We start from the raw sequence: 15,168 nt of genomic DNA, 5'->3' as shown, positions 1-15,168 counted from the left end.
TTCATTGTTTGTTTGTTCATAAACACATTTTGTCCATTTTTCCAAGAACCGTCCTCAACGCAGCTCGTCCTTGTTTTTGTCTTCAACAGAGACATTGTGAATGGCTTCAATGCCAGGGAGATAGGCGTCCGCATCTTTGAGGATTTTGCGTCGGCATGGCCGTGGATTCTCGTGTGAGTTGCCTTGACGAACTACACACACACACACACACACTGCCACCTATTGGCTGACATACAGATAGAAGTTACTCTTGAGATTAATTGCAACTTTTGGTCTTACAATTTGATAATTTCTGCATTGACCTCTTCATCCTTTTGATATTTAACCTTTTTTTCCAAAATCCTTTGTTTTCTTACTTCTTAACTGTTTCATCTCCCCTCTCAGCGCTCTGCTCATAGCCATGTTGGTCAGTATGCTGTTCCTGTTGCTGTTGAGGTTCACGGCTCCAGTGATGGTGTGGGTGCTCATCATAGGAGTCCTGGGTGCGGGGGCATACGGTAAACACTCAACATGAGCAGTTTATTTGTTATGACAAGATTAGATGTTCCCCGAAAGTAGCCTCTGAGATGTTGGTGTGTTTCTCTCGCAGGTATATGGCACTGCTACTGGGAATATGATAACTACAAGCAAGCCTCTGCTACCATCAGTGACATTGGCTTCACCACCAATTTCAACGTTTACCTGCAGGTCCAAGAGACCTGGCTGGCCTTCTGTGAGTCGCAAGCATCACACATCTTTTCTCAAAACGTGGGGACGGGCTCGTCTTTTTACTTTAGTTTTTAGTGGTAATAGGTTTGTGCTGCTGGATACAAAGATCAGAACAACAAACAATAAAAAGATGTCTGTATCTCCCTTGTATAAGTATGCTGTATTGTCCATGTTTTGACACAGAGGAAATGAGAGGTATAAAAGGGAGATAACCAATGACACCATAAATACCGAAACATAGCCACATCCAAAAATAAATGCAATAAAACGCTTGTTGGTATACGCACGAGTCACATGTCGTGTTTATAACCGCGAACCAGTCGATTCATGACATTGTGCAATGCGTCTGATAAATGACAACACTGATGTAAGGGTTATTCTAATTCATGTTGGATGTTTGTTAATGTTAAACAGCAGTTTTTCTCTCCTCCCCTCAGTGATAATCATATCTGTGGGGGAGGGGATCATTCTCCTGACCATCATCTTCTTGCGGTCAAGAATCCTCATCGCCATCGCCCTGATCCAGGAGTCCAGCAAGTGAGTCCTGATGCCACACATTACATCTCATTCATGACACACCTAACACAACCCATGTGCTAATCTTAAAGGGGATTTATTTACAGCCTTATCTGGTCCATGTTTCATTTATTGTTATAATTTGTAATCTTTCCGTGTAAGAGTGCATATGGCCTTGGCATAACCTTGTAGTGTGTGTGTTCATATCCAACAGGGCAATCAGTCACATGATGTCCTCTCTGCTGTACCCTTTGGTCACCTTCGTTCTCCTGCTGGTGTGTGTCGCTTACTGGAGCGCCACCGCTTTGTATCCTTTAAGTTTTAGACTATAGTTTAAATGTTGCTGAGATGACTCTGTGTGTATGTTGTTTTTACTTTGCAATCACTTCTACCGTCCAGAGAATCTGTTCTTCGCTTAAACTGATGAACGTAGATATTTGGCCACCTCGGGAGGCCCGATCTACAGAGTGGTGGCTCTAAACTCCACTCTTGACGACTGTAAGAGTATCAATGGCTCTGTGAACTGTGACCCTCAGGTGAGTGGGCAGGATGGGAACCCAGTGTGGGTGAACATTGTGACCTAAAGTGAAAACTTCTCACACATTTTCAATCTTGTTGAATAAGCCAGTAGAAGGAATTGACTGTCAGCTGTCAAATCACCAGCTACACAACTGTGATGTACCAATATAAAAATGATTGTCTGTCATCCTACTGTTGATGCCCTCACACACCTCCCGCCTACGGCCCCTTCTCACTCTCCCGACTCCCCCTCTCAGAACTTCAACTCGTCTGACTACCCAGGCTGCCCCTCGGCCAGCTGCATCTTCATCAAATACAACGACGAGGGTTTCTTCCAGAGGAACCTCTCCTACCTGCAGATCTACAACGTGGTGGCCTTCCTCTGGTGTGTCAACTTCGTCATCGCCTTGGGGCAGTGCACGCTGGCGGGGGCCTTCGCCTCCTACTACTGGGCCTTCACCAAACCGGATGACATCCCAACGTTTCCCCTGAGTGCCAGCTTTATACGCTCGCTCAGGTAGGCTAATGAGCTGCTGTAACTTTGGTTACATTCAAAGAATAAATGTGTCCATCTCTTTCAAAAGTGTCCAAATAACGGAACGCCTGCATTCCCAAAGGGAGCCTTTTCTGGATCTTTGTCCTCCTGTCTGGCTTCTAGAGGACGCATTAGACCTGCACACAACAGTTTTGGGGAAGCAGACCTCAGCCAGACAGTCAGACATTTTTGTTTTGTACATTTCAGGTACCATGTGGGCTCCTTGGCATTCGGTGCTTTGATCCTGACCCTTGTGCAGTTAGTGAGGATCCTTCTGGAGTACATTGACCACAAAACAAGAGGTAAGACTGACCTACGCTCATCTTGTATTCACTTTCTGCGTTACTTTAACGAATACTGAACATGTTCTCACTGCTTGGTTTCTTTTTGTGCTTTAGTTTAAATAAGTCTTAATCATGGCAACGGATCAAAGTGCACTTTATTCAGAGCAACTTTTAGTCTTAATGGTATTAATATATAAATCCCCTGACACATTTCAATGATTGACGTGTGTGCTACACGTTGTTGGGCTACTTAACATGTTTCGGTGGTCTGTCTCCAGCGGCGCAGAATCCAGTTGCACGTTTCATATTGTGCTGCATGAAGTGCTGCCTCTGGTGTCTGGAGAAGTTCATCAAGTTCCTCAACAGGAACGCGTACATCATGGTAAGCACATCATGTTGTTGGGCAGCTGTTGGTCCCTCCCATTTGAATTGTTGTGTAGCTCAGTACTATCAAATGGAAAACAAACATGCTTTGCAAAAAAATGATTTGATTTTGTTTTCTCGACAGATTGCTATTTATGGGAAGAACTTCTGCGTCTCAGCCAGAAATGCTTTCATGCTGCTCATGAGAAATGTCGTGAGGTTTGTGGTGAAGTCCTGTTTCCTACTAAAGGGATTATAGTCTGTGTTGTCAATGCTAGCTGGCTACATTTCGTCTGACCTGTTTCGTCACGTTTGTGTTTGAGCGACTCTCTGACTCTGACTGCGCGTCCCCTCAGGGTCGTGGTGCTCGATAAAGTGACAGACCTGCTGTTGTTCTTTGGGAAGCTCCTGGTGGTCGCAGGAGTGGGTAAGGAATAAAAACAAAGACAAATAAATGAACGAAGTGTTCTTAATACAGTGAAGAGAAGAGACACTGACATCTCAATCTGGTTCCAGGCGTGTTGTCGTTCTTCTTCTTCTCTGGGAGAATACGGCTACCAGGCGACACCTTCCGCTTCGAAACCCTCAACTACTACTGGATGCCAATTATTGTAAGTTACAAATGATTCTTCTCCATTTTTGATAGTAATCAAAGTTTGTTCTTAGTCTAATCTTTCTTTTCCTCTGTAGACGGTGGTGTTTGGTAGCTACCTCATAGCTCACGGATTCTTCAGTGTGTACAACATGTGTGTCGATACACTCTTCCTCTGCTTCTGTGAGTTCACTGAGTGTTTGGAGAAGCATGGCCCATTCACGTTATTGACACAGAAATACGACCAACATGAGGAAAAGATTTTTGAACACGCAAATATTCTCAATTTAGTTTAATTTAATCAATCTAAATTTAATTTTGTTTAGTGAACATGTAAAGCTAAGACACTAAACACTTAACTTGGATCACTTAATGAAATGATACAACAATGCAGACAGAAACAAGCACACATGGTATGTTACACCACTTCACTCAATTTGTGTCTCTCCCTCTCTCAGTGGAGGACCTGGAGCGTAACGATGGATCCCTGCAGAAGCCGTACTTTATGTCCAAAAACCTCATGAAGATCCTCAACAAATCCAACAAAGCTCCGAAAAAGGGTAAAGGGAAGGACTGAAGATCGTTTTCACCTTTTAACACTCCATTGTTTTCCAAATAAGTTGACCAAAACTAACTTGCTGATTTTGCACTTTCTAAATCTTATTGTGTATGTACGTGTAGTATGAATGACTGTACACATTAAAGAGAATGAATGTGAATGCAGGTGATGTGACATAAGTTGCTCGGTATCTTTACATGACTTATTTCTTCATTTGTTAAAATTATTTTTTATTTGGCTTTTTATTTCACTGAAAGTCCTAAAATAATTCAGTTATTTTAAATAATATTTGTTTGTGTTCATATGACTCTGGACATTTTTGAGGGATTTATCATTAGTCAGTTAATCCAGTTTAAAGGCCTTTAATGCTTCTTTCCTCTTTCAAGATGACACTTCTTCAGGTGAAACAATTGCAAAAAAAAAAGTTCTTATACGTCATGTATTTTTGTATATAAATAAAGGGTTGCTTTATAAATGGAAAACATTTGTATTACCACAATATTGATTTTGCAAATAATAAATATGTTTAAATATGAATGTATATGACCCAGCTGTGAACGGTTTGGCTGCCTTCAAGCTACACTTGAACCCTTCATGTCGTCATCCTTACACAGTCTCCAGTTCATGTAAACAGACGTTTTGGTTGATATCATTTTCTAATCTTTGCTTTTCTTATCTATTAGATTACCCATATCAAAACAAAAGCAAGTAAACAGTGATTTTATCTTTTAAAATCTCCAATAACTGAAAAGAAGATGAAAGATTCTGACCTGGTTTTTGTTTGGTAGATTAAATGAACCGATGACACAGACTCGAGTCTTTTGACATTATTAAAATGCAGAAAGTGACGACAGAAAACAAGTCAGCGTTTTAATGAAGTTTTAATCTCCTACATCATTTGGTTTTGCACAATGGCTCCAGATTTAGTCTGTTAAATCACGACTTCCATCCCTTGTTTTAGTGTCACATACGATTTATAATACAAAGTGTAGCTTGAACGGACAAGTATGCAAGAAATGATAAGCTCCAGCAGCCATGCTGTCCATCCCACAGAGGACCGTCACCTCTCACCCCGGTGTGACCCAAACACCCGATTCATTACCTCTAGTTCAGCTGAATTCTGATTTTACACATCAAAGTGTGTTTACGTACTACTGTAGTCGTATGAAGCCTTTTGTTGCTCCAGAAAAGGTGTGCAAAAAACGGATAACTGTCCTTGTTGGTTGGGGGCTGAAGACTAAAAGTTTGAAACAAACAAATCTGCGGTAGAAAGCAGTGAAAGAAGCACTTGCTGCTGGTTTACTTGTCAGATATTAACATGAACTTGTGTCACTTTAGTTTTAAGTCGCGCTCAACTGCTTCAAAAAGTGTGTGCAGTAAAAAGGGACACCGCACCGCGCACCATGGCAGCCAGGAGAGAGCAAACATCCTCATATCAAATCACATCAGCAGGGAAGGACAAACTTGGCGCTCATAACATTCACTTATCTAAACGGGAGAGGTTGGCAGACGGTATTTATTTGGGCTGCGAGCCTTTTGAATCAAAGGAAGGAATTAGTGAAAAACCAGGAATAAGATGATTTCTCGCTTTACAAAAACATCTCGAGGCCTATTTCATCATCGTCCTCCATCGCCCTCTCTGTGGCTAGTCGTCCACTCAGAAAACACGTAAAAACAGCTTTTACAATATTCATATATACAAATATATATAATGTTTCCACACTCACTCGGACACACATACAGTCAGGGAAAAAAAAAAACGAAAACACAAATCAACTGTGACAAAAGTTCATTCCTGTAAATTCTCCGTGTGCCGACCTTTTCCCCTCCACGACTAACTGAAAGGATTCTCCTCACTCGTTACGCCGCGTGAGTAGCATCTCATCGAGACACTTTATTTGCTAGAACTTCTCTCTTGACAGTTTACTCTGAACTTAACTTTGTGTGTGTGTGTGTGTATGTTTGCATCTTAGATCGCTTTTTACTCGTTGCTCGTGTGGACGTGAAAATCTTCCAAACGGGCCCTTTAACGGTTCACCCGTCCACGTTTGTACAGCGTTGTGAGGAAAGACACAGCAAGTGGTTGAACACCAGCACGCGCTTCCATCTTTAGGACAGCTCCGTCTACAAATGACTTCACAGTGCGATGGCAGGTTTTGTTAAGACAGGTGTATAAAAAAAATTTTAAAAAAGGAAAAAAAAAGAAAATGCATCCGCCTGTGCTGTTTCTATCCGTCCAAGTCGCACATTCTGGGACTACTTGTTCAATTCAGGACGAAACTGTAAACGGGAACATCATGCGATAACATTTTTCACCTCCCCGCCGAAAAACCCCAAAAAAATCGTACACGACTGATCCGCTACTCTTTGGCCTTTGAGGGCAAGGTAAAGTTGCTATAGCAACAACTACGTTCTCATACCCCCCCCACCCCTCTCAATCTTCCCTGTTTTAAAACTTCCCACAATGTGCCTCCCTCTCTCTATTGAAGGACTAATCCTTCAAGAGGAATGTGAAAAACCAAAAGAGAATTAGTCACTGCCCCGAATTATCCTCCACCCACCTCTTTAAAAAGAAAAGGTCCTACGTAGGTCACCCCGATCGCTTAATACTGTCTCTGAACCCCAACAGCTAGTTTTCTGTGTGCCTATATCTACAGGTGCCAACATGACGTATTTGGGGATTGACGCACCACTACTCACCAGGGTTTCTTGCATAAACAAAAATCAACGAAGCAGGTGGGCGGGGCTAAGAATCCTAAAGAGAATCTGCCTTTGCCAGGAGGAGAAATCCAATTATTAGTTTATGTAATATATATACTATATATGTCCTTGTTTTGGGATCAAACAATGCTACGCTCTCTCCCAAGTTAGTACCTGCTAGGAAATGTAAAATGAGTGTGTGTCTGTGGCTTGAGTTTAGTGTGTGAGAGGGCTTCTACATTTATTTATTTATTATTTATGTTTTTTCCTTGATCCACTCGTCCGTCCGTCCCGTCGGGTTCTCCGTCACACGCTCAGGAGCCAGAAGAAGAAGAAGATGGCCACGAACAGGAAGAGGGAGTCTTGCCAGTTGTTATTGCCGTTGTTGAGGTTACTGTTGCCTTGGTGATCACCTGCATACTGGTCTGACATGGGGGTGAGAGACGGGCGGGAAAGGTTATCACCCCGGTGATGGTGCGTTCACATCTGCACTCTAATCGTGTCGCCTGAAGGCAACAGATGTGTTTAGAAGGAGCTTTTTACCAACTAATCAAATCACAGGGTTTATGTGGTGCTCACCTAATTCAATTTGGGATTTTTAAGACTTCTAATACCACAATTATTCATTAAGTATTACACTTATTGACATTTATACCATGGCCACTGAAAATTCTGGATTCAGCTTCAGTAGGAGACCCTCGTGTAATCGCCTTAACTGGTCATCAGCCAATCAGACCGTCCGGATTGATTTCAACCTGTGTGCGTTTACCTGCTCTGTGAAAGGGGTCGTTGGCGTTGAAGACTGTGGTGAAGAAGCCGAAGGGGAAGGCGCCGATGCCGAAGGACATGTGAAAGCCGGTGTCCCCGAAACCCTGAAACATCTGAGAGGGAAAACAAAAACAAAAACAGTTTGAGAAACAGGACAAACAAAAAAAGAGAAGATTGTAAATATGAGCTTAAATCAGCGGATGTGACCCGACTCACCCCGCCTCGACCCTCTGGCTCCGTCCTCTGTCCCGGAGGCCGAGGTGGAGTTTTCAACCTGAACAACCACAGACATGTCGATAATCAAAAACGCAACCGTGAGGCTGTAACACAAAATCCTGTTCACACAGAGGCAAAGCTTTGTGTACCTGGGGTCCTCCTGGCTGGAGCTCCCTCTGCCGTACAGTGGGATGACTTTCTCTCTGCTGATGCCCGCTTTACACACAGGACACTGCTGCCTGCTGGGCCGCGTCTCCAACCACTGAGAGGAGCAACAGAGGAAAGAAAAGCATCACAAATGAAATCAGATACACCCCCGTTTCTACCGTCTAAACACTGGGTTCAGGTCAAACTTGAAGAGATTAACAGCGAGTCAATTTCCACGCATGGTTGCAATCATTTCTTTAATCCCTACTTTGAACATATGTGGCGCTCATGCTGCCACACCGAGAGCAACGTACAGCGTGGCGGAGAGAAAGCTGCAGTAAACGGAGGCATTAAGTGCATAAGCGAGCTTAATCTGCACTAAGTCAACCGACAGGTGTAGTTTCCACGCTGACGTTACGTCACAAACGCATGCTGCAGTTAAAAAGGCTATATTCAGCTAACGGCAAACACATAGTGTCTGATCAGAGACCTCCTCTCAGGAGTGTGTGGTCAACAGAATAACTTCAAGCTGAGTAGAAGACTAATCAGTATTGAAAAACACCTGCGAGGCTATTTAACGAGTATCGTAAAAAAAAAAGAAGGGTGAGATAACAGAGGAAACACTCACTTGGTGAAGACAGGGCCAGCTGTAGAGACAGAGAAACAAAAGATTAATGTGCATTCTCACGATAGAGCCTTTCTCTCATCTTTTCTTAAATATAAATCATATGCATCTCTTCAATCTCAATGGGAATGGAAGGTCTGTTTTTGGAAACTCCTAGTGCCGTGAAACTGCTCAGATTTTCCTGCGGAAGCCCAGCTGGCCAGAACCACCTGGCCCTAACGAGGTGGCTGATTGAACTCGTCCCCGCTCCCCATCGTTAGTGTTAATTGGCTCCATCTGTTGTCAGCGGTTTGACAAGAGTGTTGCCAGTGTGACTGCTGCTGCTGCATTGTGGGAGTTCAGGATGCAGGTTTGAAGAGAAAAAAAACACCACATCAGAGAGTATTTCTCCCTCCAACACCGTTATAACTCTGTACTGCCCACAAAAATCAAACTGTACAAAGAACTGTTGAAAGCGTTAATTAGTCCCGATTACTGTCTGGAACTGTTTTTAAAAATAGTGTGAAAAAAAAATGAAGTACAGTTGCATAAAAGTACCACTCCAACTGAAATACAAAAGGCACATTTTTGTTAATCTGATTTGTATTTGCTGAGAATAACAGATGAACTAAGGTTTTTTTTTTTTTACTTTTACCAAACTAATGAGTACGACATGTCTGGATACTTAATCCTGCATCATAAATTAAACGTGTGAATTAATAAGTCTAGTTTTGCCCTAAGACCTCAGTTAATTAGAGTTCAGCCACTAAAGAAAAATGAATTCCCACGAGGTAACCAGAGCTTATTACAGTATGTAGCTGGAAACTATTATTTCTGTGTTTTTTTAAAACAGTCTCTTATGTAAAAATGCTTTTGTCAGAGATTCCTTCCGAGATAAATTTCAACAGCAACGTAACTCATATTAAGCAACAGAACAGGCCGGACTTGTTTAACACATTTAAGTATGTCACAACAACAGAACATTCAAACACTAATTGCTTCAAACAAACTATAAAGCTAAAAATAAAATCTGCCAGCTTTACACACACACACACACACACACACACACATTAATACTGTACACTGGTGTGTGTGTGTGTAACAGTGGCTACCAGATCGCAGCTGAGAATGGCATTCCTGTGTCTACAAACCGTTAAACAAAGTTGACATCACAACCCATTCAACTGTGATTTAACATGTGGCCACACGCACAGCCGCGCTCCTGTGACCTGAAAATGACTGCTTAGTTTCCAATAAGAGGCTCAACATCCATTCAGTGAAGCCCGACTGCAGACTCCATTAAAGTCTCATTTTCATAACATTAAAATAAGAACATAAGCCGACACGGGATTGTCGTCTAGCTGCTCCCCTCTGATCTTAATCGTGCGTTTACAGACACGGACTGCAGTAATGTTTCCGTTCACAATGCTGTGTGGTCGTTTTAGGCAAAACCTATTTGAAATGTTAGCAGCAGCGACAGAAAAGTCCGGCTGCATGCAACTACTGTCTGTCATTTTGGGCTGCATTTAATAATTCCTAATCCCAAATTGACATCTTCAGTTGTTTTGTTTTGGCAAAAAATAAAAGATATTCATCTTACAATTGGGGGAAAAAACTGATTTACTTCACCAAGCTTAAACATGACGGAGGGCGATTAATGGGATCTCAACCAGAGTTTCACTTTTTTAGACTTTTGTGCTAACTTTAGGCTATTTGAGCATTTTTTAGGCAAAAGCAGTTGTTTAGCTGCAGCTGAACTAGTGGAGCAATAAATGGTGTCAAAGTTGGATACAAGCTGAATAGATGGATGTTTAGGCGTTTACACACTGAGCTCATCACACATACTGAATGTAGGCGATGTGACAGACTGATTTATAGGTAAAGATTCTACTGGAAATAAAGACTATTTATCTGACATTAAGTAGCAATGTTGATCTGAAGTTGCAGCAGGTGATCCGACGTCGACGCCTTTCTTCCTTGCCGACAGTTTCATCACAGTTTCATCAGAAGACGAGAGAAGACGAGTAACATGGCAACTAAGTTACATCAGCTCCCCGAACACCGGAGCATCAACGCCACCGCACACGGAACTGTGAGGGGAAGTTCTGTGATCAAATATCAAAGAAACAGACGGCTAAATATTAAGATTCCTGCACTAATAACTATTAAAAAGGCCTCAGGCAGTGTGGTCTTGTGTACTCGTTAACACCGTCGTCTTTTCCTTCATGCCCAGCATACTGCTCTGTATGTTTAGTAGAGAAAAGTCAGTTGTATTAAAAAAAATCTCCATAGATGAGACAGAAATTAGTAATAACCTGTCCACCTTTCTTCCAACTGTCCGGCAAATTACATTATCTTGCGAGCCGGATGGGCAGTTTAAACTCCGGTTTAGGTCAAGTTATGTGGCGTCTTGTACGTGATGGTCTTACACAGCTTAAATCATTTCCTGGGCTTCTCCAGTGTGTTTTCCAGAGGGTTTCTCTGTTCCTCGACACATATCGGATCCCTGTAATAAAAACCTGCAGCATCCTGCTACCTACTTCCTGAAACTCCTGCTTCCAAAGCAAACGCACACCCAGGCCTATCTTTTAAAGCTGCTAGGCGTACGTCATTAACGGATAAAGAGAGGTTACATTTTCTTCTGCGTTATGACTTTTACTACTGATTTTTATAAATGCCCTTTTAGGTTTGACCCCAATCTCTTGGCTCTAATCTCACATTAGCCTCGGCCTGGGAGCGAGCAATGCCATCAATCAACACTCGTGAATGAGCCTTTAAACACGTCGCTGTGCGCGCACATGTGTAGTTGTTAAACACACAATGGTTTGAAGGTTGAGCCTTGCGCAAGTCTGGATGAAAACAGAGATAGGAGAAGGGACTCGTAGTTAAAGTGCTACCTTGGATTACATTTACGTTCCCTTTTCATTAATCTACTAAACTGTGTGTACGGGACATTTTATGGTTGGAAAAATAAACGTGTCAGTGCTTTCAGGGAGGCAAACTGTATGGTTTCTAAAATACCTAAAAACATGCATCTTTGGTATCCCTGTCCTGCAATTCCCCTATTACATATTGGCTGACATGTAACATCAGTGTCAGATATTGGTTGATTGTATTCATGTATTGGTCAAAGCTTCCATTGTAAAGCATCATTTGATTCACTAGGGCTGTGGCTTACATTGTCTCAATAAATTGTATTGTTTAGTGTATACTGACAGAACATTGTGGAAAAGTCTTAATTATTTATATTTTCCAACAAACTTAAAAAATAAAGAAAACTGTTTGGACTGCTGTGAATGACTGACCATAAACCTGATCTCAAAGCTGCCAATGATCACCAGTCTGTTCAACCTGAAAGTTAATGTGTCACAGGAGGAGGGGGGGGGGGGGGGTTGGTTGACCTCTGACCTACATGAAACCATAGGATCGCGCTGAGCCACTTAACTCCTCACAAGATCAGATCTCATGTGCAATATGCAAATGTGGTGAGCGACCAGCCTTCACCCGAGACGGTAGGACCGCAGACACGGTTACTAGAGTTCAGCCACACTTCATCCATCACTGACGGGGAGACAAACCCCTCTCCAGGTGTAGCTAACAAGCTATGCCCGTTTTAATCTAACGACTGTTAACGGTGAGTTATTGGGCGCAATTCCGCCGTGAAATGTATCAAACTGACGCAAACGGAGGCCGCACAAGCGGCAAAACTACACACCAGGAGAGCTGGACAGAAACAAAAACAACTACCCCTCCCCCCCGCCTCCTCGTCTCGTACCAGAACAAGTGGCCGCACATACTGATGACAGCGTCCCTGGCAGTGTCCAAACAAATGTTGCACTCGAAGGTGGCTCGGTCCCGTTCGCCCTCCCCGCCGCTGCTGCTGCCGCCTCCTCCTCCGCTGCCGCCCGGCCCGTCGCGGTCGTTGCTGCTCTCCCCGGCCGGGAATCCTCCTCTGCTGGCCGGCCCTCCGTCACTCGAGGACCGGGGATCCGCGGCCGCCATAATGTTTACTGCACGAGCGAGGAAGGTAACGTACTAGTGATGGGACGAGCGACACTGGTGCATCAGCACTGTGCCGAGAGCTCAAGAGGGAAACCTCGTATCGGTGCGTGTATTGCTTTAAGAAAGAATCACGTGACCGATACAGGAACTGTGTCGTTTGGATGTGCCGCGCCAAAGTGTGTTTATCAGGAAACAAACTGTATCAACATGTCGTGGGTTTGTCGGATGGAGTTTTGCTTGATCATGGATCGTCCTAGGAAGTTTTCCCCGGTGTGGAATAATTTTGATCTCGTGACGCCAAACAAGGTAAATCTTTTTCTCCTTTATATACTATTTTTTACGGTGGCGCATTGCAATCACTTTATCAGTTTATCAAGTGAATGACCTGTGATTCATATGATAGTCAGTTAAAGAGCCTTACAGTTGCTTTATTCATGTCATCATGTAATTATGAGATCCTGATCTCGTAATCATGAGATAGGGTGTCTATTTTGTTTAACAAGTGAATGCAATGTTCTGGTAAGAGGTTTGAATTGTTTTCAGATAAATTAACTTTTTATGTTATTGTAGGTGAAGTGTCGGCTCTGCTCCACAGAGCTATCTTATATCAATAAGAGCACTTCATCAATGCTGAGGCATTATAGAGCTCGGCATGGCAATGAAGAATTGGCAGATACTCGTGAGAGTACCCCAGGTATGTTAAAATTCTCTCTAAAAATTGTGCTAAAAAAAAACATGCATGCAAAACGACAGGCTCCAGGCCTGGTATCGAACCTCCAACCCTCTTGCTGTGAGGCGACAGTGCTAACCACTACACCACCATGTCGTCTTATGTCTATTTGATATTGTTTGTAAGAATTACAGTCCTTTTATTAAGCTTTTGACAAAATAGTTCCTTTTGGCTTGCAGTTCCTAACAAGCAAGCAGTGGATGAGGCAGTGGTCAATATGATCATCAAAGACTGTCAGCCACTCAGCTTTGTTGAAAATGAGGGATTCAGGGAGCTCCTGAAGCTTATTGTACCCTCGTATGCTCTACCCAGCAGGAAGGTATGTTTAAGAATTTTAATTATATGTTTGTACTAACTATATAACTATATTTTATTGGTGTAACAGTATTTGTATGGTTATTTTCAGACCATCAAGGACTTGGTGAGCCAGAGATATGAGGAGGAGAAGGAGAAAACCAAAAAGGACCTCCAGAGTGCTGTTGCTGTTACTTTAACAGCTGATATGTGGACGTCCATGAATATGGAGGCATATCTAGCTGTTACTGGCCACTATGTGGACAAAGAAAGCCATGAACTCCATTCATCAGTCTTGGCAGTGCAGCATTTTCCTCAGAAACACACTGCAGAAAACATTGCCACGGTTAAAAGGAGCCTCATGGAGGAGTGGGGCATAGCAGGAAAGGTCAGGTGTCTTGTCACTGATGCAGCAGCAAACATGACTGCATGTGCTCGAATGCTGCAAATACGGCATACCATTTGTATAGCCCATTCCCTGAATTTAATTGTGAGAAAATCATGTGATCAAATCCCAACAATGACTGAAATACGCAACAAAACACGACACATTGTGACATACTTTCGATCGAGCGTGACTGCTAAAGAGAAGCTCACTCAAATACAGCAACAGCTGGGAACACCGGGCCATAAATTAATAAACGAGGTGCCAACACGATGGAACAGTACCTACCAAATGTTTGAAAGAATGACTGAGCAGAAGGAGGCAGTCTGGGTGTCACTGGCCTTATTAAAACCTGGCATCACTCCACTGACTCCAGAAGAATGTCAGATCATTGAAGAGATGCTCAGGGTTCTTGTTCCTTTTGACCAAGCTACAAGAGAACTGTCTGAGGAAAAAAGGGTCTCTGGGTCGAAGGTCATTCCCATGATGAGAATGCTCCACATTGAGCTTCAACGTCAGGCCACAACAGTGACACAAACAGCTGCTCAGCAACTGGCTGAAAACCTGAGGAAGCGGCTAACTGACGCTATTTGCGGCATAGAATCTCTCAGTGTGATGACTCTGGCAACTCTGTTAGATCCCAGATTTAAAAAGAATGGATTTGTTAGTCAGCAAAAGGCAAGTGAAGCGGTGAAGAGACTGCAGTCAGAATGTGCAGAAGAAATGAGGAGCCAAGAGCCTGACCCAAGAGAAGGAGAGCCTAGCTCTTCACATGGGTCAGAACCCAGTTCAGGTATGAAAATACATTTTTGTGGCACTTTGTGATATGATTTATCATGTGATAATGAAGTAATGATTGACTATTTTTTTAGGGCACAATCTCTGGAAGACTTTCGATATGGAGGTTGCAGAGACCCAGAAGACGAGGAACGCAACAGCTGACTCCATTATTGAAGTCCAACGCTACCTGGCAGAAACAAACACACCCAGAAACCAAGATCCTTTGCAATATTGGAAATGGAACCAGAACATATACCCACATCTTCATCAACTTGCACTTAAAACTCTCTGCACACCATCATCGTCTGTACCATGCGAAAGAGTATTTTCCAAGGCTGGGGAGCTGGTGTGTAAGAGGAGAAATCGCCTTGGAGCAAAGACACTCGAAAAACTTTTGTTTCTCAATAAAAATTCATGAACTGATCACTTTTTTGTCTTTTATTTCATATGATTTAACAGTTAAGTT

The 15,168-nt window shown here is 42.9% G+C and overlaps 3 protein-coding genes across 3 annotated transcripts in view; 2 read left to right on the top strand and 1 right to left on the bottom strand.

Moving 5' to 3' along the window:
- slc44a4 (solute carrier family 44 member 4) overlaps positions 1-4,887 on the top strand; it is a 13,713-nt gene extending 8,826 nt beyond the window's left edge. The window contains exons 9-22 of the mRNA XM_079176139.1: positions 90-173; positions 385-497; positions 590-712; positions 1,146-1,245; positions 1,439-1,531; positions 1,658-1,760; positions 2,001-2,260; positions 2,486-2,580; positions 2,841-2,944; positions 3,071-3,144; positions 3,282-3,352; positions 3,442-3,536; positions 3,616-3,700; positions 3,976-4,887. Coding sequence (XP_079032265.1) covers positions 90-173; positions 385-497; positions 590-712; positions 1,146-1,245; positions 1,439-1,531; positions 1,658-1,760; positions 2,001-2,260; positions 2,486-2,580; positions 2,841-2,944; positions 3,071-3,144; positions 3,282-3,352; positions 3,442-3,536; positions 3,616-3,700; positions 3,976-4,094 — 1,519 coding nt within the window. The 3' untranslated portion in view covers positions 4,095-4,887. The remainder of the gene's footprint in view (positions 1-89; positions 174-384; positions 498-589; positions 713-1,145; positions 1,246-1,438; positions 1,532-1,657; positions 1,761-2,000; positions 2,261-2,485; positions 2,581-2,840; positions 2,945-3,070; positions 3,145-3,281; positions 3,353-3,441; positions 3,537-3,615; positions 3,701-3,975) is intronic.
- Positions 4,888-4,938: 51 nt separating this feature from the next.
- rnf5 (ring finger protein 5) lies at positions 4,939-12,639 on the bottom strand. The gene is made up of 6 exons (XM_079176141.1): positions 12,287-12,639; positions 8,536-8,554; positions 7,910-8,022; positions 7,761-7,818; positions 7,546-7,657; positions 4,939-7,201 (listed from the first exon to the last, which is right to left on the bottom strand). Exons 1-6 carry the CDS (start codon positions 12,511-12,513, stop codon positions 7,083-7,085), a joined length of 648 nt encoding a protein of 215 aa, XP_079032267.1. The 5' UTR covers positions 12,514-12,639; the 3' UTR covers positions 4,939-7,082.
- On the top strand, positions 12,366-15,125 carry LOC306708330 (zinc finger BED domain-containing protein 4-like). The gene is made up of 5 exons (XM_079176140.1): positions 12,366-12,819; positions 13,084-13,207; positions 13,423-13,562; positions 13,650-14,715; positions 14,795-15,125. Exons 1-5 carry the CDS (start codon positions 12,553-12,555, stop codon positions 15,118-15,120), a joined length of 1,923 nt encoding a protein of 640 aa, XP_079032266.1. The 5' UTR covers positions 12,366-12,552; the 3' UTR covers positions 15,121-15,125.
- The last annotated feature ends 43 nt before the right edge of the window (positions 15,126-15,168 follow it).

This window comes from Pholis gunnellus, assembly GCF_910591455.1.
Source record: "Pholis gunnellus genome assembly, chromosome: 16".
Lineage (NCBI taxonomy): Eukaryota > Metazoa > Chordata > Actinopteri > Perciformes > Pholidae > Pholis > Pholis gunnellus.
Note: the sequence above shows the minus strand (reverse complement) of the source record. Positions and strands in the feature narration are given on the sequence as shown.